The sequence below is a fragment of the Muscardinus avellanarius genome, assembly GCF_963383645.1.
Source record: "Muscardinus avellanarius genome assembly, chromosome: 2".
NCBI lineage: Eukaryota > Metazoa > Chordata > Mammalia > Rodentia > Gliridae > Muscardinus > Muscardinus avellanarius.
The window spans coordinates 66,596,064-66,622,363 of NC_137787.1; the positions used below are offsets into that span (position 1 = coordinate 66,596,064).

The 26,300-nt window shown below is 41.2% G+C and overlaps 1 protein-coding gene across 1 annotated transcript in view; it reads left to right on the plus strand.

Moving 5' to 3' along the window:
• LRP2 (LDL receptor related protein 2) overlaps positions 1-26,300 on the plus strand; it is a gene marked incomplete at both ends in the record, with an annotated part of 215,934 nt that overhangs the window by 165,438 nt on the left and 24,196 nt on the right. Inside the window, 15 exons of the mRNA XM_080688848.1 lie at positions 128-644; positions 4,198-4,350; positions 4,837-5,007; positions 7,002-7,225; positions 9,256-9,433; positions 10,393-10,589; positions 11,438-11,683; positions 12,793-12,921; positions 13,876-13,995; positions 16,067-16,183; positions 16,863-16,979; positions 18,034-18,171; positions 20,591-20,713; positions 21,973-22,101; positions 25,527-25,658. Coding sequence (XP_080544974.1) covers positions 128-644; positions 4,198-4,350; positions 4,837-5,007; positions 7,002-7,225; positions 9,256-9,433; positions 10,393-10,589; positions 11,438-11,683; positions 12,793-12,921; positions 13,876-13,995; positions 16,067-16,183; positions 16,863-16,979; positions 18,034-18,171; positions 20,591-20,713; positions 21,973-22,101; positions 25,527-25,658 — 2,691 coding nt within the window. The remainder of the gene's footprint in view (positions 1-127; positions 645-4,197; positions 4,351-4,836; positions 5,008-7,001; positions 7,226-9,255; positions 9,434-10,392; positions 10,590-11,437; positions 11,684-12,792; positions 12,922-13,875; positions 13,996-16,066; positions 16,184-16,862; positions 16,980-18,033; positions 18,172-20,590; positions 20,714-21,972; positions 22,102-25,526; positions 25,659-26,300) is intronic.

A 26,300-nucleotide genomic window follows, 5' to 3' on the forward strand; every position in this document is an offset into this window, starting at 1 on the left:
CATGACCTTTGGAAATCTCCAATGTCCATTGCCTGACATGATTCATTAAAAATTAGTGTCATCTGGTAGAAACATTGACTTTGGATCATGGTAGTCTGTTGCTATAATAACTGCCTTTTACCTCTAGGCATTAACGAGTGCCAGGACCGGTCCATCAGTGGCTGCGACCACAACTGCACAGACACCCTCACCAGCTTCTATTGTTCCTGTCTCCCTGGTTATAAGCTGATGTCTGACAAGCGGTCTTGTGTGGATGTTGATGAGTGCAAGGAGACACCTCACGTCTGTAGCCAGAAGTGTGAGAACATAGTAGGTTCCTACATCTGTAAGTGCGCACCTGGCTACATCCGCGAGCCAGATGGAAAGAGCTGCCGGCAGAACAGCAACATTGAGCCCTATCTCATCTTCAGTAACCGCTACTATTTGAGGAATCTAACTACGGATGGCTATTCTTACTCCCTCATTCTGCAAGGACTGGGCAATGTTGTGGCGCTGGATTTTGACAGAGTAGACAAGAGATTGTACTGGATTGATGTACAGAGGCAAGTCATTGAAAGAATGTTTCTGAATAAGACAAACAGAGAGACGATCATAAGTCACAGGCTTCCGGCTGCAGAAAGTCTGGCTGTAGACTGGGTTGCCAGGTAAGAAAACACTGATGAGCTTTTTAAAGCTTGAAAAAAGACAAAATTCTAACAATGTTTTCATCTTGACAGGAAGCTGATCTTTTCAATGTGGGTTAACATGTGGATGCATTTAATACTTATGCATGTATGTGTGTATGTGTGTTGTTGTTGTTGTTTACTTTGTGCCTAATACTAAAATCTAGTGATCGGAAGAATTTCTGGCATTATTTTAATGGAGAGGGGCATTACAAGAGAGGAAAGAACTCTGCTTTCTTAGCTCTTCAGTTAACTGGAAATGATATAAAGGGATGATCCACGCACTGGTTGGTGCATTCAGTTATTTTAAAATGCTGTACGGGGCTGGGCACAGTGATGCAGGATTGGGAAGCCGAGAGAGGAGAATTGTAGGTTCAAGGCCAACCTCAGCAACTGAGCTGTTTCAAAATTGAAAATAAATTAGAGTTGGGAGTGTAGCTTAGAGATAGAATGATCCTGGGTAAAATCCCCAGTGCCAATAAAATAAAATAAAATAAAATATTCTAATAGAGTACCTGCTACCTTCCAAGAGTGACTGCGGGCACTGGTGACCTGGAGGCTGGTCAGGCAGACACAGCCCCAGTTGTCCTGGGGTCCTCAGGCGTGCTCACCATCTTAGTCATTTCTAGATTGGGCAGGCCATGAGGCAGAGGAGGGTGAATCTGAAACTCTTTCTAAGACCAAGGTCTTAAAGCTAGGCCAGTGATAATGTCACTAATAGTTTACCAGGTCAACCACACTTCTTAACATCTCTGTTGAATAGCAAATCTCTCAGATACTTAGTAGCATAACTACGTGGCCTTGTGGTCATTAGACATGAAGCTGGAAGCACTTTTGCTATAAATATTCTTGTTGTAGTTGGCTACGACCTCAAGGTGGCTCTTTTCCCTGTGACCATCTCAGAGTGACAGGTCCTAAAGCCAGGGAGAGTTTGCCTTTTATGTCTCTCTGAGCAGCTGGCCTGTCACAGATTCTTCACAGTTTCTTGCTGAATAATGAATGAAACATTGATTGTGTCAGTAAGAATCTGACTCTACTTCTTGCCAAAAAGCATAGCAGAAATGGAAAGAAACACAGTCCTGCTCCCATCTGACTCATTTGCTCCAGTGTAGGGAAAATTTTTAACAAATGCACCACTCAGCCCTCTCTCCCCTGAACTGGTAGGATGGTATTTCCTCCTGGATTTCAGCTACTCTCCCTTGTAGAGTGATGTGTTCTTGACCAGAAGAGAGAATTACATACATGTGTGATAGAGAGAAGATGGAGCAAGAGAGCCTGAGAAAGCTGGGGTGAAATGCCCATGCCCAAGTATTTTCTTTTTCTTTTTGGTAATGTGGATTGAACCCACAGGTGTTCTAACTCTGAGATACACCCCATCCCTTTTTTATTTTATTTATTTATTTATTTACTTTTTGTGGTACTGGGGATTGAACCAAGGGACATTCTTCCTCTGAGCTATACCCCCATCCCTGTATTTTGCTTTTTATTTTAGAAACAGAATCTCACTGAGTTGCAGAGACGCTCACTAAGTTGTTGAGGCAGGCTTCAAACATGCAATTCTTCTGTCTCAGCCTGGGTACTGGTATTACAGGTTTGCACCACCATACTTGACCCGAGCTCCTCTCCTCTCCTCTCCTCTCCTCTCCTCTCCTCTCCTCTCCTCTCCTCTCCTCTCCTCTCCTCTCCTCTCCTTTCCTCTCCTCTCCTCTTCTCTATTCTCTCATGGTACTGGAAATGGAACCCAAGGGCCTTCTACCTCCAGGCTACACTCCTAGACCTATTTTTATTTTATTTGGAAACAGAGCCTCACTAAGCTGCTGAGACTGGCTTCAAACCTGCAATCCTCCTGTCTCAGCCTCCCAAGTCCTGGGATTACAAGTGTGTGCCACCATGCCTGGCTCTGAGTTATTTTCTTAAAAGTCCAGGAAGAAGCTTGGCCTTAAATCACAAATGAAAGATAGAGCTCAATCACATTTTCATCAGTAGAGAACATTTCTAAAACACTAACTACACTGAAATTAGAAACAATTTCCCTTCAAATTAATATAATTGTCTACTGTCAACATGGTTTCCAAAGCCTTTAATTTTGACAGAGTGATGTTACATATTGGAAGACAGTGTTGGCTCTCAGCCCTCTTAATGTTTCTGTGGTGAAGATGGAGAAGGTCTTCATGTTCCCTTGGAGCATCTGATCATAAGCTCAGTATTTTGAGTATAGAATGGAGAGAAATGAATGGAAGTTCAGGAAGCTCAGCAGAGTAGAGTGCCCTGTGATTGAGTGTAGCCAATCTACCAGGATTTGATTTGCTGCTTTTCTACTCCCAAATTATACAAACTTGAGGCCCCTGCAGCCTCATCAGGAAAACAGGAATGAAAGTATCACCCACTTCCAGGGTTGTTGTGATCTTAAGTAATGAAATGTCTTAAAGATGCCATAGTCTAGGTCCTAGCATTTAATAAGCGTTCAGTGAGTAGCCCCTGCCATTGTTGCCATTCTCACCATCTACGATGATGGAATCCAGAACTGTGGCTGTCTCATCCGGACTTACCCAAGTGAACTGTCATGGTGTGCACATCTATGCATACTTGTTCTCTCATTCTCAGGCCCGAAAGGCCATTGCTGTCCTCATAGTTCAAAATTCTGACCTTTATGTGTAGTCGGATCAAGGTTTATCTCATGCCAAGGGGCATATAGGTCTTTCAGAAGGGAAGCCACTTTTTGTTCAGTTGGAATTGCTTGTCAGATTCTAAATGATCCTCCAACTCAAGGCGTATTGAGTCTTTGGGAAGGTTATGGGCATTCTAAGGCTCTAGTGAAAGCCATGGGCCTGCTAATGAATAACAACAGTTACACACATACAATTTTGCTACAGTTTGGGGAGGGTATACAAACCCTCAAAGCCAGGTTAAGGACCTCAGGTTCAGAACACCTGCTCTATAGAAAAGAAATAGACTTTATTGAAAAAAATGCTATACTTAGGTCTGAAATATCCCTGAGATGGGAGTTCCTAAGTGATTTTAATAACATATCTATGGCTTCTTAAGTTTGATTCAGTAAAGCACATCATAGGATAAGAAACTCATTTTCCAGTCTAGTCTGACAGGGCCAGGCATGGGTAAGGTATCTCTTTATATTAAAGATTCCAGAATTTAAAATTCCTTGGTGGAATTTCAGTGACATGTTAGACAAGTCTGTTTTATTGATTCCATAATTTAACCTACAGCACTTGCTTCTGCATCCCGATTTCTCTAAGCCTTTGCGTTGCCCTAGAAGGATTTTAGTAGAACCAGATCGTTGGGATGAGGTGTGGCCCCAGAGTTCCCTATGTTCATCAACTGAAAACAGGGATTGTAGTGGACACTCATATCTCCATAGCCCCATTGGAACACAACCCAATTCCTGTTTCCCCTGTCCTCCTTGGGCTGGGAAAATGTGCCTCTCTGAGCTGTCTGTGTGATTCTCTAGCAGTGTGTATAGAATATCGAGTGGCTAAACAAAGTCACTGTATCAGTAACTCCTGGCTCTCCATTTCAGAAAGCTCTACTGGGTGGATGCCCTCCTGGATTGCCTCTTTGTCTCTGACCTTGAAGGTCGATACCGCCGCACTCTAGCCCAACACTGTGTGGATGCCAACAACACCTTCTGCTTTGAGAATCCAAGAGGAATTGTCCTCCACCCTCAAAATGGGTATTGTTTCCTTTAATCATGGACTTTTATTTCATGCTCATATTATTCTGCCACTGTTACCAAGGCCAATATCTTGCTGAGATTGGTCTTCTACTTTTCCTACCTGCTAAATGGCTTAGTATAATGTGTAGAAGCATGGCTTGTCCAAATGGTACTCATCAGTGTTTCTGTCATCTTTGCATAACATACTTCTTCACTTTTTAAGTCACATATTTTGGCTGCATGCAAAGAACATTATAGTAAAAGAAATCCTTCTTTACTGTATTGCTCATGTCAAAGCCACTGAAATCCAATTGTTTATGCTCATTCCTGAGCCTCTACTGCCCATCACCCCCTTTATCTTTTCTAGATTATTTTCTGTTTGCTCTCTTTTCTTTCTAAGAGACTCTGTGGGATGTGAACCCATTTCTCTAATGGAAGAGAAGCTGTGTCATTTGGCTACTGACTTTCTCTGGTGTCAGGCTGACCCTGTGTTTTCTCCCACAGGCACATCTACTGGGCAGATTGGGGTCACCGAGCATACATTGGAAGAGCAGGCATGGATGGGACCAACAAGTCTGTGATCATCTCTACCAAGATAGAGTGGCCCAATGCTATCACCATTGATTATGCCAGTGACCTCCTGTACTGGGCAGATGCTCACCTGGGTTACATTGAGTACGTAATAGAAAAGAATAAAACAACGGGATAACTATTTATTGCAGACACCAGGGCTTATACTTTCAGCATGTTTGTCCCATATATCTTTTAACTGGCCTGTGCATTGGCAATCACTTTTAGGTGACTTCTATAACACTGCCTATAGGTAGTTTACTGAGCTATAGGTATGGTGCAGCACAAAGAAAGTAAACTCTGAAGTCATACTGATCAGGTTTTAGAGCTTGGAACTTTCATTTCTTAGTCTTTTTCTCACCATCTAGGAAATGAGGCTAGTAAACTCTCTCCTATGATTGTCAGCTCACTGTTCAATCCATCTTAATTTCCTGATGCCTTTACTTTGTTCTCCTTGCCCAAATACACAATTCATAGATTTTGGCACAATTTTTGAAAAAAACGAAGAGAACAAAAATGTTGAGAAAGCTTTCCCTGAAATACTTTGATGCATTCATTTATTAATGCAACAAAGTGTTTTATGTAGCTGTAGAGTCTGTTAACATTAGTTTAACATAAAAATGCATTGAAATATTTCTGGCGATAGGATAATTTTAAAAATTAAAAATTAAATTTAAAAATTAAATTTAAAAATCAAGTATGTTAATATTCAATGAAAAATTCATATTTTAAGAAAGATGATATACATTATCACCCCACCACTACATGTTTATTTGGGGGGGCATTGCTAGTTAAGGACCTAGTTGGGCAACACTAATGTCTTTAGGTTTACCCCATTGTATTCAAAAGCTTGGAAGTGCCATTAATTCAGTAGAGCTACTTCAAAAGCCCTTAGCATTTCTGTCACCTGGTTACTAAATTCTGATAATTTCCCTGCTGTCTTATTAACACAGGCCTAGCAGGCCTTCAGGTTTTCCTGTGGCTTCTCTAAATTATGCTATTTGGGGAAGTATTTTTAACACTGGATAGCTAAATGTATCCTGTTTCTTAGTGGCTAGCTTATTCTATTTTTTGGTTGAATTTTAGGATCTGTTCTAAAATTTTAAAGTATTCAACTATCGGTATTTTGGAAATAACTTCTGATGGAATGAGAATAAAAAGGTCTTAGAAATTTGGCTGTGCATGCTCTGTCACATCTTAATATCAGAGATCATCCTCTGGAAGTTTATTCATGGCTGGTGTGATTAATAACACATGTTCTGGCTGGGCGTGGTGGTGCATGCATGTAATCCCAGCTCGGGAGGCTAAGACAGGAGGATCACAGGTTCACTACCAGCCCCAGCTACTTAGTGAGGATACTCTGAAACTTAGTGAGACCTTGTTTCAAAATAAAAAAAGAAAAATATTTTTATTTATTAAATAAATAATATTTATTAATAGTAATATTAATATATAAGCTGGGAGTGTAGTTTGGAGGTAAAAAATCCTTGGATTTCATCTCCAGTGCCACAAAAACAAAACAAAACAAAAACACGTTCTGCTGGTGTATGCAAAGTTGTTCCTGCAGGTCTAACAGGTGTATCTCCCTCGGATTATACTGAGAATCTGACTGTCTCCTAGAACAGCTTTTCTGTCAGAATGTTCAGGAGAAGGGTGGATTCTAGCTTTACAATTGCTCTCTTCTGACTTCTTCCAATAATTTTAGGAAGTATGGTGTTCACCCAGTGAATCCCTTTGACTGCTTACTGGAGAACATCAGCCTGAGAGGTGATAAACGTACGGCAGCCACACCAGCTGCATCTGCAGGCCAGCAGTTGTGCTTGGGAATTAGTGATTGTCTCAACTTCTGAGGCTATTCCTATTTTTTCCAACTTTTACAATTTTTTTGTCAGTTGCAACAAATCCTTAAAGTTGAGTTTTCTTTTTCATTGACGACTAGGAGGGAGGCACCAGGGAAGTACCATTAATTCAGTAGAGCTACTTCAAAAGCCCTTAGAATTTCTGTTTCCTGGTGACTAAATTCTGATAATTTCCCTGCGGTCTTATCAACACAGGCCTAGCAGGTCTTCACTGAGTGGGTTTTTCTTCTCTCTGCCCAGGTATTCTGATTTGGAGGGCCACCATCGACACACGGTGTATGACGGGACGCTGCCGCACCCCTTCGCTCTTACCATTTTTGAAGACACCGTTTATTGGACAGATTGGAATACAAGGACAGTTGAAAAGGGAAACAAATATGATGGATCAGATAGGGTGGTGCTGGTGAACACAACACACAGACCCTTTGACATCCACGTGTACCATCCATACAGGCAGCCAATTGGTGAGTTCCTGAAAGGAGTTTGGCACAGTTGCTTAGGTTATGCTCACGCCATCCTTCCTTCTTTAAGCATAAGTATCACGATTTGCAAGAGGTTTATTGTTTCTTGTTAATATTCTCTTTAAAATATATGCCAAGAATTGGAAGAATGCAAATATCTTTAGAGTTCCTTCCCCTGAGGAAGGCTACTTTTAAATTTCACTAATTAAATCTTTTTTATGTGCATGGTACTGGGGATTAAACCTATTCCACCTCTCAGTTACACCATAGCCCTACTTTATTTTTTCTTTTGAAATAAGGAAGGTCTCACCAAGTTGTGGAGGGCCTCTCTAAGTTGCTGAGGCTGGCCAAGAATCTGTGATCCTCCTGTGTCAGCCTCCCAGTGACTACAATTACAGGTGTGTGCTACCACACTCTGCTAATTAATCAATTAATTAATTTTGTAGTGCCAAGAATTGAACCCAGGACCTTGAACACGCTAGGAAGCTAGGCAAGTGTGCACTACCACTGAGATACAATGCAGAAAAGCTACTTATAACGATTCATTTAAAAAAAATAACTTGCCCTATTGTTAAAGAACAATTTGTGGTTTTGCTTTTTTTCGATAAGATTTAACAGTTATTATTTTGCCATAGTTACCTCATCTGTTTTAGTGGGAGGACTGAAGTTGTTGTTTTTTTTGTTTTAATAAAGGTTTCACATTTTATACTTTAGGAATGAAGTATCTTAAAATGAGTTAAAATATCACGACATTTCAAGCCTAAATGTTTTTAAAAAAGTCATCTTTAAAAAATAGCATTTCAGCCAGATGTGGTGGCTCATGCTTGTAACCCCAGTACTTGCAAGGCTGAGACAGGAAGATCACAGGTTCATGGCCGGCCACAACTACTTGGCCTTCTGCAATTTAGTGAGACCTTGTTTCAAAATAAAGAATAAATGATAGGTCTGGGGGTGTAAGGTAGAGGTAGAATGCCCCTGGGTATCACAAATAATAGGGCTGGGGGGTATAGCTCAGAGGTAGAATGCCCCAGTACTACTGTAAAAAAAAAAAAAAGAAAAGAAAAATGGCATTTTCTTATCTAACTATAATCCAATTGTGACCTTTAAGAGACTAACAGTCATCTCTGAAAACCAAGATCAATCCACTTTAAGTAAATGTTTAAAATAAAATGGTAGCCATATAAAAATACCTATTAAATGTTCATTTGTTATGCCATTGTATTACATGTCAAACAAAGGCATTTCTATCTTATGAAAGATAATAATGGCAAGAACAGCATATTTTAGTGTTTTATAAGTTATAATATGTTTTTCTTGTAAACTTATATTACTCTTCTGCAATTAAAAGCACTTGTGATTTTAGAAATAATCTAGCGAAGGTCTGGAGTGTGCTTGGGGATAGACAGGAGTCCACGGTCTCCTTAGTTGTGATATCTTGATAAAACATATTATAAACTTGAAAGTTAAGAAAACATGAGAATGAGCAAAATAAAGGTATTCAGTATTCTGGAATTTAATATTCTTTATATTATTTATTGGAATTTCAAGTTAATCTTCTCCAAGTGGGACCCAGAAACCTAGGGAAGACACACTGCTCAATATATCCATGCATAGGAATCATGGCCAAACATTTGTCGCCCGGGTTCTTAGGATGAAGGAACACGGATATCTTCTGCCGCACATTGAAAATTTTACTTTGTTTCCAGCACATGAATGTTAGCTAAGTTTCCTACTCGCTCCTTTAAGACTTGGAGAAACATTCTTTTCTAGTTGAAAACTCAGTGAGCAAGCCTTAGGAGGATTTTCTCTAAGCCCAGGATTGCTGTTTGTATACCTCTATCACCTGTGCTACATGTGAATGAACTTTGAGGAAAGGATAAGACTAGGATAATGATGATTATTACTATTATTGTTACTGTTATTTTTATTGCCCAAGAGATGCTGAGTTCAATATCAAGACAGATAACTAGATAACCTGTATTTGACATTCTCTTTAAGTAAATGGGCATTACATTGTCTTCCTTTTTCCCCAGTGGACAATCCCTGTGGTACCAACAATGGTGGCTGTTCTCATCTCTGCCTCATCAAAGCAGGAGGCAAAGGATTCACTTGCGAGTGTCCAGATGACTTCCAGACCCTTCAGCTGAGAGGCAGAACCATCTGCCTACCCATGTGCTCCAGCACCCAGTTTCTGTGTGCCAACAATGAGAAGTATGGTACCCTCTCCCCCTCCCTGCTGCGTGTTCATCACTTAGACACACACCCAGGCTCTAAGGGATGAGCATTTTCTAATCAGCTCAGACTTTAATTAATTTGGTTCCCATGGAACAAACTAGGACCCTCAGTCTTCCACTTCAGAGGGTTCCTTCCATGAATAGAAGGAATTTTTAAACTAAATTGATAATGCCCATGTAAGTTTCTATAGAGAGGAAAGAAACTATTTCCTTTTTCTAGTAAATTGTCCTGAATGTTAGGGCCAGAATGTATACAAGTGTCTAATGAAATAGAGCCTTTGAGAGGGACAGAATTCACTGTCCTTGCTACACCTAGACTGCCCAATGTCCTTACCTGTGCCAGGGACCCCAGGTTTACATATTCAAGGTACTTTTGATCATGGCGCTTGCTATGAGACCTGCTGCAGCTTGTTTTTCTAACAATGGCCACAGCCATAAATAACTCAGGTAACTGAGTCAGAGAGTAGGTTGGAGAGAGGCATTAATACAAGTCATAACATTTAAGGTGCAATAGCAGATTATTTTGATGATTGAATATAATATCTTAGATTAAGAATTTAGCATACACCTTGCATGACTCAGGCACTGGGGAATTGGTAGTTTCCATATCCGATATCCAAAGGTCTTACATCCCCTTAGCACACAGTCTCAGTCACCAGTTCTAGAACCACAACTCAAAGCAAGTTGGTAGGAATTTAATCACCGGGCCCAATGCATATATTTAGTGTGGATTTAAGTCTTTTTTATTTCATCAAGTTATCTTTTCTCTGAAAATGCATAGTAGCTGAGATTTAAGCGGTCCTCTTCTAAGGCCATGGGAAAACATGTCATGCCATTGCTTAGGATTCAACGATTTTTTTCTCTCCAGATGACTGTTACCCACTCCTCTCATCCCCCAGTGCCTCTTTAGAGAATCTGTGCTGTTTTCTTGTGCAGATGTATTCCTATCTGGTGGAAATGTGATGGACAGAAAGACTGCTCCGATGGCTCTGACGAGCCAGACGTGTGTGTGCATCGTTTCTGCCGGCTAGGACAGTTCCAGTGCAAGGACAGCAACTGCACCAGCCCCCAGTCATTGTGCAATGGTCGCCGGGACTGCTTTGATGGGTCTGATGAAGACTCGGCCCTTTGTGGTGTGTTGAATTGCTTTATGTCTCTTTTGCCACCTCTAGAGTTGGTTATGTACAGTCATGGTTCTGCAGGGGCTTCTTAAATACCATACACCAAAGACTGGTTCAAAGTCTTAAGGAGAAAACTAAGGGACCACCCTATATGTATTTTTATATAGAATTTTCAAAAATAGAAATAGAAAATAGAAAATAGAAATTCTAAGGTCTTTACAAGGCAAATTATTAGAGTAATTTGTCTGGATTGGTGGTTCTTTACCCAGTGGTAGGCATAGAGTCCTTCTTGGGAGCTAACGCTGAATGAAGATAAGATGAGTAATTTCCATTGCTTTCTTAAAAAAGAACTCCCAAGCATAATATTTATTTTTGTTTTTTAAAATACTTTTATTAGTTTATTGTAATCATACATCATAGTGAGATTTAAAGTGATATACAAATGTATGTACATATAACTTTGTGTATTTCGTTTTTATTTTAAAAGGCAAAAAATAAATAACAAGCTCAAAACAAAAATCCTTCAAACTCAAAACAACATGTCAATAATAGTAATACACAAGAAGCTTAAAGACTACTGTTCATAGGTGACTAGAGATAGGAGAATGTGTGTTTAGGCTAGGGGATTCAGTCCCTGTCCCTTAATTCTTCAAGCAAGAAAAAGATATTTAAGAATTTGGGAGATAGTAATAGTCAAAGGAGTAACTATCCATGTAGTAGTACCATTTGATAATAACTCCACTAGAATAAAAGTCCTATGCAAAGAAATTATGATGGAGTTCTGTGGAATCCATCAGTGTAAATTTGGAGCTTTCATTCTTGATGCCTTCTGTGCTGCTAACCAAATACCCCACTTGCAGAGAATCACAGGTGTGAGAACAATGAGTGGCAATGTGCCAACAAGCGTTGCATCCCAGAGGCCTGGCAGTGTGACACCGTGAATGACTGCCAGGATAACTCGGACGAAGACAGTTCCCACTGTGCCAGCAGGACCTGCAGGCCAGGCCAGTTTAGGTGTGACAACGGCCGCTGCATCCCCCAGACCTGGAAGTGTGATGTGGATAACGACTGTGGAGACTATTCCGATGAGCCCATCCACGAGTGCAGTAAGTTCCCTGGGGAGTGCAGGGTGTGAGCAGAGAGGGATGGAGAGAGGACATGGAAGCCCCACACCAGCCCATGGATGCTCCTTTTCGGCTCCCCCTGCACAATCTGGCACCACAAGGCAGAGTATAACCGAGTGGCATTCAGTTTGAACCTGACCCCATTCTTGAAGTCGTTCGTACTGCCTCTTGGTTCAGTGAATGTCTAACCATCCAGAACATGACAGCACTTTATCATAGTGAGCTGGGGAAGGTGAAGGGGTTCCACTTTATAGACGAAGAAAGTGAGACCAACTTGGAGTGGATGGTCAGTGTTACTAGTGGCAGAGGTAACATTTCAACTCAGGATTTTTTTCTTTTTCTTTCAGTACTGGGAATTGAACCCAGGGGCATTCTAACTCCAAGTTACACCCCCAGCCCTATTTTTTCTTCCTTCCCTTCCCCTTCCTTCCTTCCTTCCTTCCTTCCTTCCTTCCTTCCTTCCTTCCTTCCTTCCTTTCTTCCTGTGGTACTGGAGATTGAACCCAAAGGCATTCTACCTTCAAGCTACACCCCCAGCCTGATTTTTTAAATTCTGAAACAGGGTCTCATTAAGTTGTAGAGAGTCTTACTAGGTAGCTGAGGCTGGCTACGAACCCAGATCCTCCTGTCTTAGCCTCCCAAGTACTGGGATTACAAGTGTGTGCCACCATGCCTGGCTTCTTTATTTTGAAACAGGGTCTCACTAAGTTGTGAGGGCCTTACTAAATAGCCGAGGCTGGCCAAGAACCTGTAGTCCTCCTATTTCAGCCTCCCAAGTACTGGGATTACAAATATGCGCCACCATGCCCGGCTTCAACACAGGTTTTTAACTGCAAACCCAATCCTTTTTTCTTCCCCACAAAGTTACAGTGCAAAATAAATGAGTGGTATTGAGACAAGAGTTAGGACTTTGTGTTTCTGCTCATGGTAAGTAGATCACACCTCAAACAGACCCATGTGGCAGAGTCAGTTTAGTTGGTGACATGGTCATCATTGTTCATCAACACCGCATCCTCAGTGTGACAACGGAAAGGTACTTCCTGGTGCCCTTTCTTGGAACTTTCTGACCTTGCTGTCTCCCCCCTTTCCAGTGAGTTCTGCTCACAGCTGTGACAACCACACGGAGTTCAGCTGTAAGACCAACTACCGCTGCATCCCGACGTGGGCCGTGTGCAATGGCTTCGATGACTGCAGAGACAACAGTGACGAGCAAGGCTGTGGTAGGAGGGCCGAGGGAAGCGGGAGAGGGGTGAGGGCACGTCAGGGCCTTTGCTGTTGTGGGATGAGAGCTGAGACTGGATTTCCCACGCCATCTTTCCTTCATTTCCCTCTGGGAAAGGATCACCTGTTGATTCTTCTAATCACGTGTACATTTTGTCTCCTAACATTTTTACAGGGTTATTGGGGGAATTTAATTTATATCATCCGAAATAACATCCAACCACAAAGTGTGCTATAATTAAGGAAGAATTTATTCAGATGTTAGGAATTTGTGTAATTTCATAATTGACAAAATTAAATGATCTAATCTTATAGATTGATTGAAATTGGGGGGAGGAAGTACCTGTCTCCCATGAGTAGATTTCTGTAGTAGAATATTTCCTATCTGATGATTATTACATTCCTCATGTCTTTCTGACTTTCCATATTATCTATTGGACAGAGATGTAGTTACTCTGACAACATGAAAATAATTTATGGACAAAAGGCCAAGTAAATTAATGAAAGTTGGCAAGATTAGGTGTGTGCTACAACTTGAAACCAAAGTGTCTATGAGGGTGCATACACTTTAGTTGGAAGAGAGTTAAAGAAGCTAATGGGTTATTTTAGCATTATTGAGCTTAAAACACTAAAAGCAATATGATTAAGATGTTCTATTGACTGGGGGCATCATTTTGGCCTTTATTACCAGGCCTTTGTTGCAAATTACAAAACAGATACCAATTTATTTTTTGAACAGTCCCAACAGAAGGGAAATGGATTTAGCATCAAGCAGTAGGATAGGTTCAAGTTACCTGAGGGATTTGACAGTGGATGTTGCTGGCATTCCTTTCTCTGGGAGCCTTAGAAATATGGTAACATGGTTCTCAGACTGTCTCACAAGGAAGCCAGTACTACTTCATGAATTTCTTGATCATCGGCTTACAAAGTCTTGCAATGATGGTGCTTTGCAGAGGAGATGACGTGCAATCCTTCCGGGGATTTTCAGTGTGCAAACCGCCGCTGCATCCCTCTTCGATGGAAATGTGACGGGCATGATGACTGTGGAGATAAATCAGATGAGGAAAACTGTGGTGAGTGTGCAGCATTCTGCGATTCTTTTGTGCTGCCAGGACGGTGATGTCTACTTTTTGTCCATAACTCGACTGTCTACCATTCACCCTCAAGGGTAGGAGGCAGCTCGCTGTGCTGGTTGGTACATTTCTACTTTTGCTGTGATTCCAGAAATTAGAGTCACTCCAAGCCTTGGGAGGAGGATGTTTCTTGAAGAATATCTTTTGTCTGTTGAATTTATTTATTCAACTTTTTTTCCCCAAAAAGAACTTGAGATGACTTATGATGAAAGGACAAATATAGTAAGATAAATAGAATATAAATGGAAAATCAGGACTAAGAGTAGTAGAAGAAGGAAAGATGTTGACTCCAGGACCCTGCTTCTTAAGCTCTTTCCCCAGATGGCGCTGATTGCAGAGGAGAGAACACTTGTGTTTGGGTCGTTATCTTCTGGGAGTTGCTGACTACTTAGGAAGGCTAATGGTTAAATATCAGGGCAGATTTTAGTTCCCCTTTTCCAGTTGAGGGAGTGACTAAAAGGAATCAGACAGGGAGGTTGAAAAAAGGAAGCCAAGGGCTGGATCACACCAAACTAGATGATCAGACCTGAATAATTGGGTGTGTTTTGAAAACAACTTTACTGAAGCCCCCTCCCCCCACCCCCAGCAGTTATCATTGATTCATGATATATATGTATATTTTCAGTTCTGGGGATGGAACTTAGGGACATTGTACCTCTGAGCTACAGCCCAGCCCTATTTTTTAGCCTTTTTAAAATTTTTATTTATGTATTTATTTATTTTTATGGTACTAAGAATGGAACCCAGGGACATCTGCCTCTGAGCTACATCCCCAGCCCTATTTTTTAGTCCTTTTTTTTTTTTTTTTTTTGGTGGTACTGGGCTTCCTGGAAACCCTTCTACCTCCGGGCTATACTCCCAGACCTACTTTTATACTTTTTTATTTGGAAACAGGGTCTCTTAAGCCTGTGCGATCCTCCTGTCTCCGCCTCCCAAGCGTGTAGCTGAGGCTGTTTGCCAACCACGATCTTCCAGTCTCAGCCTCCCAAATGCTGGGATTAGAAGTAATGCGCCACCACGCCCAGCTGACTCTAATGTAAAGTATGTTTTATCCTTAGTTACCTTTTAGAAGTAAGGAATGATCACCCTTTGTCATCTGCAATTGAGGGAATTAAGATGATGAACCCTAAACCCCAAATAATTTTTATAGCTCTTTATTGGTTAAATGGGCTTGAGGGAAATCAGGGAATATTAAAAACTGTAAAATTCTTATATCTGAGGAAAAGTTTAAAAGTTATTAATCCACCGGGCGTGGTGGCGCACGCTTGTAATCCCCTCGCTTGGGAGCTGGAGATAGGAGGATCACGCAGGTTCGAAGCCAGCCGTGCTGGCTTAAGAGACCCTGTTTCTAAATAAAATATAAAATAGGTCTGGAAGTGTAGCCTGGAGGTAGAAGGGTTTCATTCCCAGTACCACACACACACAAAATATTATCAATATGCTAAACACTTCGTACACAAAAAGCAATCCAGTTGGCATTTCATTGTTTATTTTAAAAAGTTCATGTTGACTTTTATAAAAGGTTACCTAGGAGCTGGGCGTGGTGGCGCATGCTTGTAATCCCCGCGCTTGGGAGGCTGAGACAGGAGGATCGTACAGGTTCGAAGCCAGCCTCAGCTATTGAGTGAGGCTCTCAGCAACTTAGTGAGACCCTGTTTCCAAATAAAATATAAAAATAGAGCCCGGAGGTAGAAAGCCTCTGGGTTCCACCCCCAGTACCACATACAAAGAAAAAGGTTACCTAGATTAAATTCCTGGAAGTGTGTGTGTGTGTGTGGGGGGGGGAGGGAGTGCTTTTATGTGATAAAAAATTGTCATATGGTCAAATAACCTTTAGATAAATATTTTAAAGACTATTCTTTGCAGACTTAAAATTGCAAAGAAGGTCTAGGCAGAAGGTGTAGGCAGAGCTCTGGTTGTGGTGGGGAGGGACCCCTTGGCTAGCTCCCAAGCCTGTCTCCCACATGTGGTTCCTGGAGCACCCTGATGGCCACATGGCTTTCTCTTTCAGCTCCCCGGGAGTGCACAGAGAGCGAGTTCCAGTGTGCGGATCAGCAGTGCATTCCATCTCGCTGGGTCTGCGATCAAGACAATGACTGTGGGGACAACTCAGATGAGCGGGACTGCGGTAATTGTCAGGCGTTTCTGAGAGGCATAGGACAGGCTCTTACGCTGTGACACAGGAGGGGCTGCGAATTAGTGTTACTAAAGCGTTTTGGAGTAAAATGACTTTTCTGGAATCTGTAAAGCTTAGCTTAACACAGTATCTTCTGCTCTGTATTTTATACACTTTATTTATTTATTTTTACTGATAGTAGTCTAGATTAATCATAATAGGGAAACTAGCCAGTCATTGTTAGACATCTCACTGTAACTTAGACATTCCCTGGGAGCAAACGTTAATCTACGCTGACCTTGCAAACAGACACACACGTTGTTCTTCCTAGCATTCCGCAGCAGGTTGTCCTTGTGTAGAGGTCAGAGCACTGGGCTAAACCCCAAGTAATTTTTATAGCTCTTTATTGGTTAAATGTTGGGCTTGAGGGAAATCAGGGAATAGTAAAAACTGTACAGTTCTTATATCTGAGGAAAAGCTTAAGAGCTGGAGATTAGTTGACAGGGGGAGATAGGTACTTCTATCTCCACAGGTTGAGTGGGGAAATGTGCATTTTTAGAGTTTACCCATTCCGTATAAACCACATCCATGATATTCCTGTGAGCCAGTCACGGGGCGTAGACGGCGCTGTGATGAAGTACTCACTACCCTGCAGGTACCTGATGCCTGTCTGACAATCTTTTCTCTTCAGAGATGAGGACCTGCCACCCTGGATATTTCCAGTGCACAAGTGGACACTGTGTGCCCAGTGAACTGACGTGTGACAGAAGGGCTGACTGTCTGGATGCCTCTGACGAGGCCGCTTGTCGTAAGTCCCTGGGCACCTGAGGTCCCGCTTACCCGAGCGTGTGTCGATGGTAGTTTAGACAGCTGTTAGCCGCTACTTCATAGATTTTAAAAAATCACAGATATTTCCTATTCAGTATCCATTGAAGAATATCAGTTCTCCTGGGATCTAAATCTTTACATCCATTTATTTCACAGCGATCTTTCAAGTGTGCCTCATTAGCAATATTTTAGATAGAGAAGATATATATTAAGTAGTCTGATAACAAAAGAGCTATATTTAGCTACTATAGTAATCATTAATTGGATAAAACACCTTTCAGATAAAGAAGATTTGGGCATGGAATAAATTAGTATGAAGAATTTGGAGCCAAGCATGGTGGCACAGGCCTATAATCCCAGTATGTGGGAGGGTGAGACAGGAGAACCAGATATTCAAGGCCACTGTGTGATAATTAAGTGAGACTCTGTTTAAAAATAAAAAGTAAAATAAGGTTGGGGGTCTAGCTCAGAGGTAGAACTCAGTGCCACCCACAAAAATTAATCAACAAAAAGGATTTGATTTGGATATCAGAGCACATGGAACTTACAGCATTAAAATTTTCTGAATTGCCTGATGGCATAAAGAAAGAATGAAACGTGTGAAACTAATATGATGGATTTTAGTCTTTATGAATCACTGAAAAATATTTAACTGCCAGTAATTATTCAAAGTGGATATTGTTGATGTGGCCATCACAACCTGGTTTTATTTTTATTTATTTATTTATTTATTTATTTATTTATTTATTTTTACAACTTGCTTTAAAAGAGACTTTATAAATGCCTGTGGGTAAAGCCCATCCCGAAACAGCTGAAGAACTGAACTAAGTCCAGTGCCATCATGGGCATGATTCCGGTCACTGAAAACTTGCCTTGGACAGCTGTGCTGTAGACATGGCCCGTCAGATAGGTTGAGGCCACAGTAATTCAGATGAATGAGAAAGAGCAAGAGCTACGGGAGAAGCGGGGAGAGGGGGAGCATTTCCAAATGAGAGCATTTGTCTCATACTTGACCATGTGTTCCCCACCAACAGCCACCCGCTTTCCCAATGGTACATACTGCCCGGCTGCTATGTTCGAATGTAAAAACCATGTCTGTGTCCAGTCATTTTGGGTTTGTGATGGAGATGATGACTGTGGCGATGGATCCGACGAAGAGCTTCACCTGTGCCGTAAGAGGGAGAAAGGAGGATGGGATGAGAGTGCGGTTGTCTGGCAAAATCTCCGTGTTGCTTCCATGTCCTGTGTGGTCTTAGGGTTCAGGTTTTACTGTTTTTGAGGACTAGATCAGTATTGGCGTGATGTCATTTGGTCTTCCTGATTCATTTCTCTGTCTGTAACCTAGAAAAGTTGCGTCCACAACCATGGGATTAAATGTTTCAGGCCTTAGAAAATAATTGCTTCAAAAAAAAAAAAAAGAAAGTCAGTGTGCATAAATAGAGGCCAGTCTGTTGCTGTGGAGGCTGAGGAGTAGGGGTCAGATTGTTCTCCTGCTTCATCCTACTTTTTGGTGTCCCTTGAAAAGTTTTCTAAACCCCTAGAGCTTCCTAGAGCACTTTTAGAAAATTTTAAGACTTAATCCTTAAGGTCACTGCCCGCTAATGCCATAGTTCAAGGCCTTTGAATTTCTTTTTGCTGTGTGATGCATATTTATTTTTCAAACTAGTGAATTTTGATTCAGGTATGGGGCAGAAACAACTGAGGAAGTGTTTCCGGGCCATGTGTCCTGGCCTCACCCTGGGCTGAGGCCCGATGAGCCAGACTCTCCAAGGATAGGCCTGCTTAGGTATTTTCAATATCTTCTTAGCTTTGAATTTAGCCTCCTGGTTCAGAAGTATTGATTTTAATAAAGCATATGAAAATAGAAATTATTTCAATTATTTTGCTACATGCTCTGAATCATTAGAGAGAAGTTAGGGCATTAGTTCTCAAAGCTTCTTCCCAGGACTGGGAATGTCATGGTCACTTGGGAACACGTGAGAAATGCAAACCCATGGGCCTCACCCACGGAGGGGCCCAGGGATGTGTGCATGAGCAAGTCTTGCATGTTATTCTGATGCAAGCTGAAGTTGAAGGATTTTGTGTAAGCAGAGTTCTCAGCATAGGAGAGGGATCCCTAGGAAGATTTCTGCTTGAGTTGCCTCTCTCACTCTTCCATTCCCTTTCCTACCCTCACTGCTATTCATTTTTAGCCCAGAGATTTGACTCTTGAAAATGATACATCATTTTCATTTCTCCCAAAGATCTTTGGAAGTACATTATATTTTAAGGTGGCATTCCAACACTTTTCTTGCCACTTGTTTTGTTGTTAGGAACCAGCAATGTTTCTTGTTTCTAAAGTGAATCTTGAAAAATATCTTTGTGTGTGTGTGTGTTACTGGGGATTGAGCCCAGAGGGATTCTACCTTCTAGCTACCCCCCCCACCCAGCCTGATTCTTTATTCTTTATTTTGAAACAAGGTCTAAGTTAGAGAGAGCCTCATTAAGTAGCTGAGGCTGGCCATGAAGCTGGATCCTCCTGTCTCAGCCTCCCAAGTACTGGAATTACAAGTGTGTGCCACCATGCCTGGCTGAAAAATATCTTAAGCATGTAAAGTTTTCAAAGAAGTCCTTAGGAGGTACCTTATTTATGAGATAAAATACCCATAGCTAATAAAATAAAATTTTGGAGAAGCAGGGACACACTCATATATATTTTTAAATGACCAATACTGCTTTCTAATGTTGCACTTGCCTTTTGCAGCAAATAATTCTTGTGATAGTTCTGTTGTCAATACTTTCAAGAACCAGTTCTCAGATCTGACCCCCCCCAAGTAGCTTTATTACAAGTCTTTTGACCTCTGCATAGTGTAAAGTCAGAAGGAAAATTGAATAGCTCATGTCTCCAAGTGAAAGAAGAGCCCACATATATGCTGAGTTCACTGAATTTGTGGTACATGCACAGAGGACCATGTCTCCTGTGTACTGAACAAGTAAGAAACCTGTGAACTCCCTTTAAGTGTACCTAAGTCTTCCTGGCTGCATTAGCAATAGCTGGAGGTCTCAATCTGGATAATAAAATGAGTCAGGTTTTGAGAAATCAACTTTAAATTCAAGAGGTGAGGGACTATCTTAAGGAAAATCCATCACAGGGTAAGTCTTTGACGAATACTTGCTCTAGCAATTCAGTGACAACTACAGGCAGAGCAGGAACAAACAGGGGCCCCCTCACTGCTAAGAGTCCACCCACGTGTGGTCTTGCTGGCCTCTCCAGCCTCACGACCGCCACTGTCCTCCACACTCCATACTCCAGTCAGAGACCTTTACAATGGTTCAGAAACCTGCCCTGCTCCTCCCCAACTCAGCATCTTCCCGTGTTGAACCTCTTCTGACCCTTCCTCCTGTCCTGTATGTCAGATCCCCCAGTAGGTGCTTCTCAGTTGCAACCAAATTGTCAATGTTCCTGGCACAGTGCTTGGTGTGTAGTAGACATTCAGGATGTGTTTGTTTGTTAATTGATTGATCAGATGAACAAATGCTTGAAGGAATGAAGCAAGCCTGTACTGTCCTGGCTTGGCAGTTTTAGATGCTGACGCTTGTGTTCTTCCCTAGTTGGTATTTCCTGTGAACCTCCACACCGTTTCCGGTGTGACAACAACCGCTGCATTTATGGTCACCAGCTGTGCAATGGTATGGATGACTGTGGAGATGGAACTGACGAGAAGGAGGAGCACTGTAAGCAAAGGGCAAAAGGGAGGAGGAAACCCAGGGGCCCTAGCTGCCTGCAATTTGAAAATGTACACCTGGGAAGCTTGTTATGCGTATGATAGCGTATCTCTGTTGATATAACAAGACCACACACACACACACACACACACACACACACACACGGCAAGCCTGCCTGCTTCTTACTGTCTCATTTGGGCAAGATGTTGGCAAATCCTTTTTTTTTTTTTTTGTCTCAGTCACAGTATTTTGTTTTATTTAGCCACATATAACTCTTAGGAACCTAACAGGTATTTGACCTAGTTGCTTCCAGTTAGTTCAAAAAATTAATAACCTCATTCAGTGTTCCTTTTGAGATCTAGCTCTTAAATCTGTCTTATTTCTTTGCTTGATTTATTTCATATATTTTATATGCCTTCATAAACTGTCACTCACATCTAGGATATTTATAAAAAAAAATGGATGGACAGTCATTTTATCCAACTAAGAAGTTTTCCTGGCCTCTGTGTCTCAAAGCCTTTAAAAACATCAGACTTACCTATGTGGGATCTAGATGCAGTCAACTTTTCCTACATCTTAAATTTCTGGACTTTACTTTTTCGTGTGTGTGTGTGTGTGTGTGTGTGTGTGTGTGTGTGTGTGTATTACCTGTCCTTCCCTGAGCTCCTCACTTTCTTACACTACCTTGCCAAAGTCAGGTAACCAGCACCCATCGCTACTGTTCTGGTCTTCAGTCTCTTTTCTTAGACTGTGAGGTGTGGTAAGCATGCAGTGTGCATTCCAGTCCTTCTGAGGTCACCTCTGCACCCAATGCTTTGCCAGTGCAGAGCACCGGTCTGTCTTCTCTGCCTCGGGTATCAGTGTCCTCATCGCTTGCCTCCTGACTGTTAATCAATGCCAGATACTGCAGGTTTCTGTTTTAGAAGGACCCTGCTTCACTCATCACTCTCTATTAAACACTAGCCACTGCAACCAACCAGCCCCAAGGTCACATTGTACCACATGACAAAGACTCCTTTCTCATTCACACGAAGGCCAGAGTATTCACACACCTCCCTCTAGCATATCTGTGCCACGTGTGGGTTCCAAGGTTGTGGAAGGAGCATAAGAGACACAGAGGAGGGTCATGGACTTTTTAGTTGCTTCTAACTCACAGCCCATTGGCAGAGCTAGTCACATTGGTCAGCAATATCTGTGTCTTCCACAGAGGGAAGGGTTTTGTGTCACAGAAGAAAAAGTTTTGACTTTAACTTGTTCTTAAATTGCAGGTAGAAAATCGACTCCTAAACCTTGTACAGAAAATGAATTTAAATGTAGCAATGGAAATTGCATTTCACAGCACTATGTGTGTGATAATGTTGATGACTGTGGGGACCATTCAGATGAAACAGGTTGCAGTAAGTAAACGCTTTTTTTTAGTACTTTGTGGTGATAACTCAGGTTTACTTAGTTAAAGCATGCATATCATAAAGTAGATGATAACCACTCACTTCCTCTCGATTTACTTTGTACCCTAAACTTCAGTAAAGCCCACAGCTACCTGTTATTGATAAATAATTTTGTACCAAGACATCCTACATGAGTTATTTTATTTCATCCTTGTAGCAACCTTATGGTTTTGGTATTATTATCTATTTCAGAAAAGTATACAAATAGAGAAACCTCTAATCTTTAGAGGTTAACTAAGTTGGCCAGGTCTCACTGTCATTAAGTGTCAAGATTTGAGCCAGGTATGGTGGCACATGTCAGTAATCCCAGTACTTGGGAGGCTAAGATAGGAAGATTGTAGATTTGAGGCCAACTTCAGCAACTTATCAAGACCCTGTTTTAAAATAAAAATAAGCTGGGCGTGGTGTCGCACGCTTGTGATCCCAGCATTTGGGAGGCTAAGACAGGAGAATTGCAATTCGAGGCCAGCCTCAACTACTTAGTGAAACCCTGTTTCAAAATAAAGACTAAAAAATAGGGCTGCAGATGTAGCTTGGAAGTAGAATGCCTCTGGGTTCCATCCCCAGTACCGCAAAATAAAATAAAAAATAAAATAGGATTGGAGGTGTAGCTCAGAGATAGAATGCCCCTGGGTTCAATCCCCAGTACAGGGGAAAAAAAAAAAAGAGTCAAGATTTGAACTCTGGTCAACCTAACTGCCGAGCACAGTTAGGATGAAATTATAAGAAAGTTCTCCAATTTTCCAATTTGAGGACAAACCCCACAACTCTGTGTGATTTTTGCTGTTGTCAAGGGCTCTGTGTCACAGGACTGACTCACCGAGGGATGTACTTGATTTAGAACTTTGTGTCCTAAGACCCCTAATCACATTTAGATTTTAGAGCCGGGAAGCAGTTATAAATTCTGACTGTCCAAATGAGAGCCCAAGAGGTTACATGGCTGGTTGAAGATATTCAGATCAATGGTTGTATGTATTTAGCAGTGTGGAGGGAACATGATTATAACCTTGGAGATGTTTGAAAGTTGGTAAGGGAATAATGATATGGAAAGATATATCAACAAACTTGACCGCTTACATGAAGTGGACAGATTTTTAGACACAAAACACTGAAAGTGGCTCAAGACAAAATGGAATTTGAACAGACTTAGCAATGTGTAGTTGTTGTGAGCTCAGACTAGCTCTCGTGTGTACTGTTTTAAAGTGTGCACTCAGTGTTCCGGCAAATGTCATGGCGCTTTATTTGGTGGTTATTTTCCTTTTCTTGAAGCTCAGTGTTTCTAGTGTTTTCAAACGATATAAACTGTTATAGTCATTGTACCTTAAGGGACCTTGAGATATGGTTAAGTTTACCTTATTGCATACTACGGAAGACAGAAATATAGATTTACTTGGATTTGAAAGAATTGAACCAGGATGTTTCACTGTTTCTTTGGCTCAAAAATGTAGAAGCCGCTGGTCATGGTGGCACACACCTGCAGTCCCAGTACTTGGGAAGTGGAGACAGGAGGATCTCAGGTTCAAGGCCAGCCTCAGCAACTCTTCAGGCAACCTAGCAAGACCCTGTTTCAAAGCAAAAAAATTAAAAATAAAAAGTGCTAGGGGTATAACTTGGGGGTGGAATATCTGATTCAATCCGCAGTACCCTCCCCCCCCCAAAAAAAAAAAAACAACACATAGAGATGCACGAGATACAGAAGCCTGTGACCCATAGACATTTTCCTTGACAGGTAAATAAAGCTGTGGTTGAGGCTGACTCTTTAAGATGCCCCCCACACCCTTACCTATGTTCATACTTGTCAGCTTGTTCGAGAGTAGATGGAGACTGAGAATCAAAGAAGCAAACTGATAAGAACAAATAATGGCAGAGAGGGGATTCGGGGCAATAGGAGCAGTGCAGTGCTCCACAGAATGAGCTGTGACGTCTGTCCTGGAGCCTTGAAACCCCAAACAGTGGGGGCAACAAGAGCCCTTCCTCTGAGCGCTATGAACATAAACTATTGGTTGATTATTTTATTATTACTATGAAAATTATAAAATCTGAAAGTACACTAATAATAAAAAATAGGGGTTGGGGATGTTACTCAGTGGTCGAGCACATGCTTAGTTATCATGTGCAAGGCCCTGGATCCAATTCCCAGCACCAGAAACAGAAGAAAAAAAAGTAAAAGTCATTTAAATTTCATAATTAAGAGAACTAATCTTAAAGTTTGGTAAACCTTTTCTGGTCTCTTTTTTGCACATATATGTACAAAAATATTTTAATATTTGAAACTTTAGGACATATTCTATATTAGTTTTACAATCTTTTTCCAATTTATTATAGATAGTTCCCATCTCAAAGTATCATTAGAAGCCCTGAATTTTAATGACTGTATAACATTCAATCATGTAAATAACCATAACTCAATGCTTCTAAAATGTGTGCTTATTTTTACATTTTTTTTGTGTGTGGTACTGGAGATTGAACCCAGAAGCATTCTACTGCTGAGCTACACTCCCAGCCCTACTTTTAAAAAAAATTCTTTATTTTGAAGAAGAGTCTCATGAAATTTCGGAGTGCCTCACAAAGTAGCTGAGACTGGTTGCAAACCTGGATCCTCCTGTCTCAGCCTCCCAAGTATTGGGATTACAAGCATGCACTATCATGCTTGGTTTTATTTTTATATTTTTAACATCACTGGAACCCAGATGAATCTTAAACTTGGTAACATGCCATAGTGGAAATTACAGACATTTTCTATTTAATGTTCCATTAAAAAATGGTGCCTCAGTGGTGTCTTAGATTGGATAAAATACACTGTAATGCAACTTATTCTCTACTATTGAACATTCATTCAAGTTGTTTTCAATATTTTCTTACTACAAATAATTTTTAATCCTTTGACACAAATCATAATGCATATTCTTTTATTTCTTCTTGTGTGTGTTCTCAATTTTTGGCAAATCAGTCTTCTTGAAACTTAATAATTTCTTCCTATTTGTAGTTTTGTTCTAACCTGAATCGGTGTCTTATATATCTACCTCCCTACCTATGTATCTGTGTAGAACATGATGAAAGACAGTAGTGCGGGTGGTGATAGGTGCAGAGTCCCTGGCTTCACAGTTCTGAAGTCGGGTGCTGTGAGGCGAGTCTGGCCATGCTGTATTGCCTCAAGGCTCTAACATGACCCGTCTTTGTGTAAGTGGCATTAAGGCTATTCCTAGAAATGAGAATGCAGATGTCACCTGTCCTCTCAAGCTTCTGGAAAGGGGCCATCTCTAGGTGCTATATACCTGGTTATGGATGGTTCTCCTCATGTAACATTTGACTGTTCATTTGTGGCTGATATGATTTGTACCTTCCATTTGTAACGTGGGGATTTTGTTTTTCAGATATGGGAAGTGATAGAACATGTGCTGAAAATATATGTGAACACAATTGTACCCAATTAAGTGGAGGAGGATTCATCTGCTCCTGTAGAACTGGGTTCAAAGCTGGTACTTTGGACAGAAACTCCTGTCAAGGTAGAATCTTTTCCCCTCAATCCTTATTAAGGGAGTGGCTGTTCCCTTTTGTTAAACTCATGGTTCTCAGTCATTAAGGTACTCAAGAATGCCAAGTGCAGGCACGTGATCTTATGGTACCCAGCAGAGTGCCTGGCAGATAATCTGTGCTCAGTAATGGGTGTGGAGTTGGGAGGAATGATAGATGCCTTGGTGTTGATGGTGACTCATTGTACCAGTGTTTGGAATAAGTTAAAAACAAACACAAGACTGGCTAACTTCATTTTAAGTCAAGGAACACATATTTATTACATACCTACTTGGGTGAAGTATAAAATCTGACTCAGAGGTCTCTTGGCTAGATTATCAGTGATGAGTATGATTAGGTTCTTATTAGGTGACTTTGCTGTGTCTAATTCCTATGTCAAATTCAGATGACTCTAAGAGTTCTTTTGGGTATTCATGCTTAAGAATACAATTGAAAAAAAAAACACATCAGTAATTCTTGTTTCTAAATCTACTTAGCAGAAGAGAAAAGTGATACCAAAAAAATATGACTGATGCTTTCCTAGAGGGAAGATTTGCTTTATTGTTGTATGAAGCCACAATGGTTGAGTTAAAACCCTATCTCCATTGCCGACCAGCTGTGGGACTTTGGGCTTA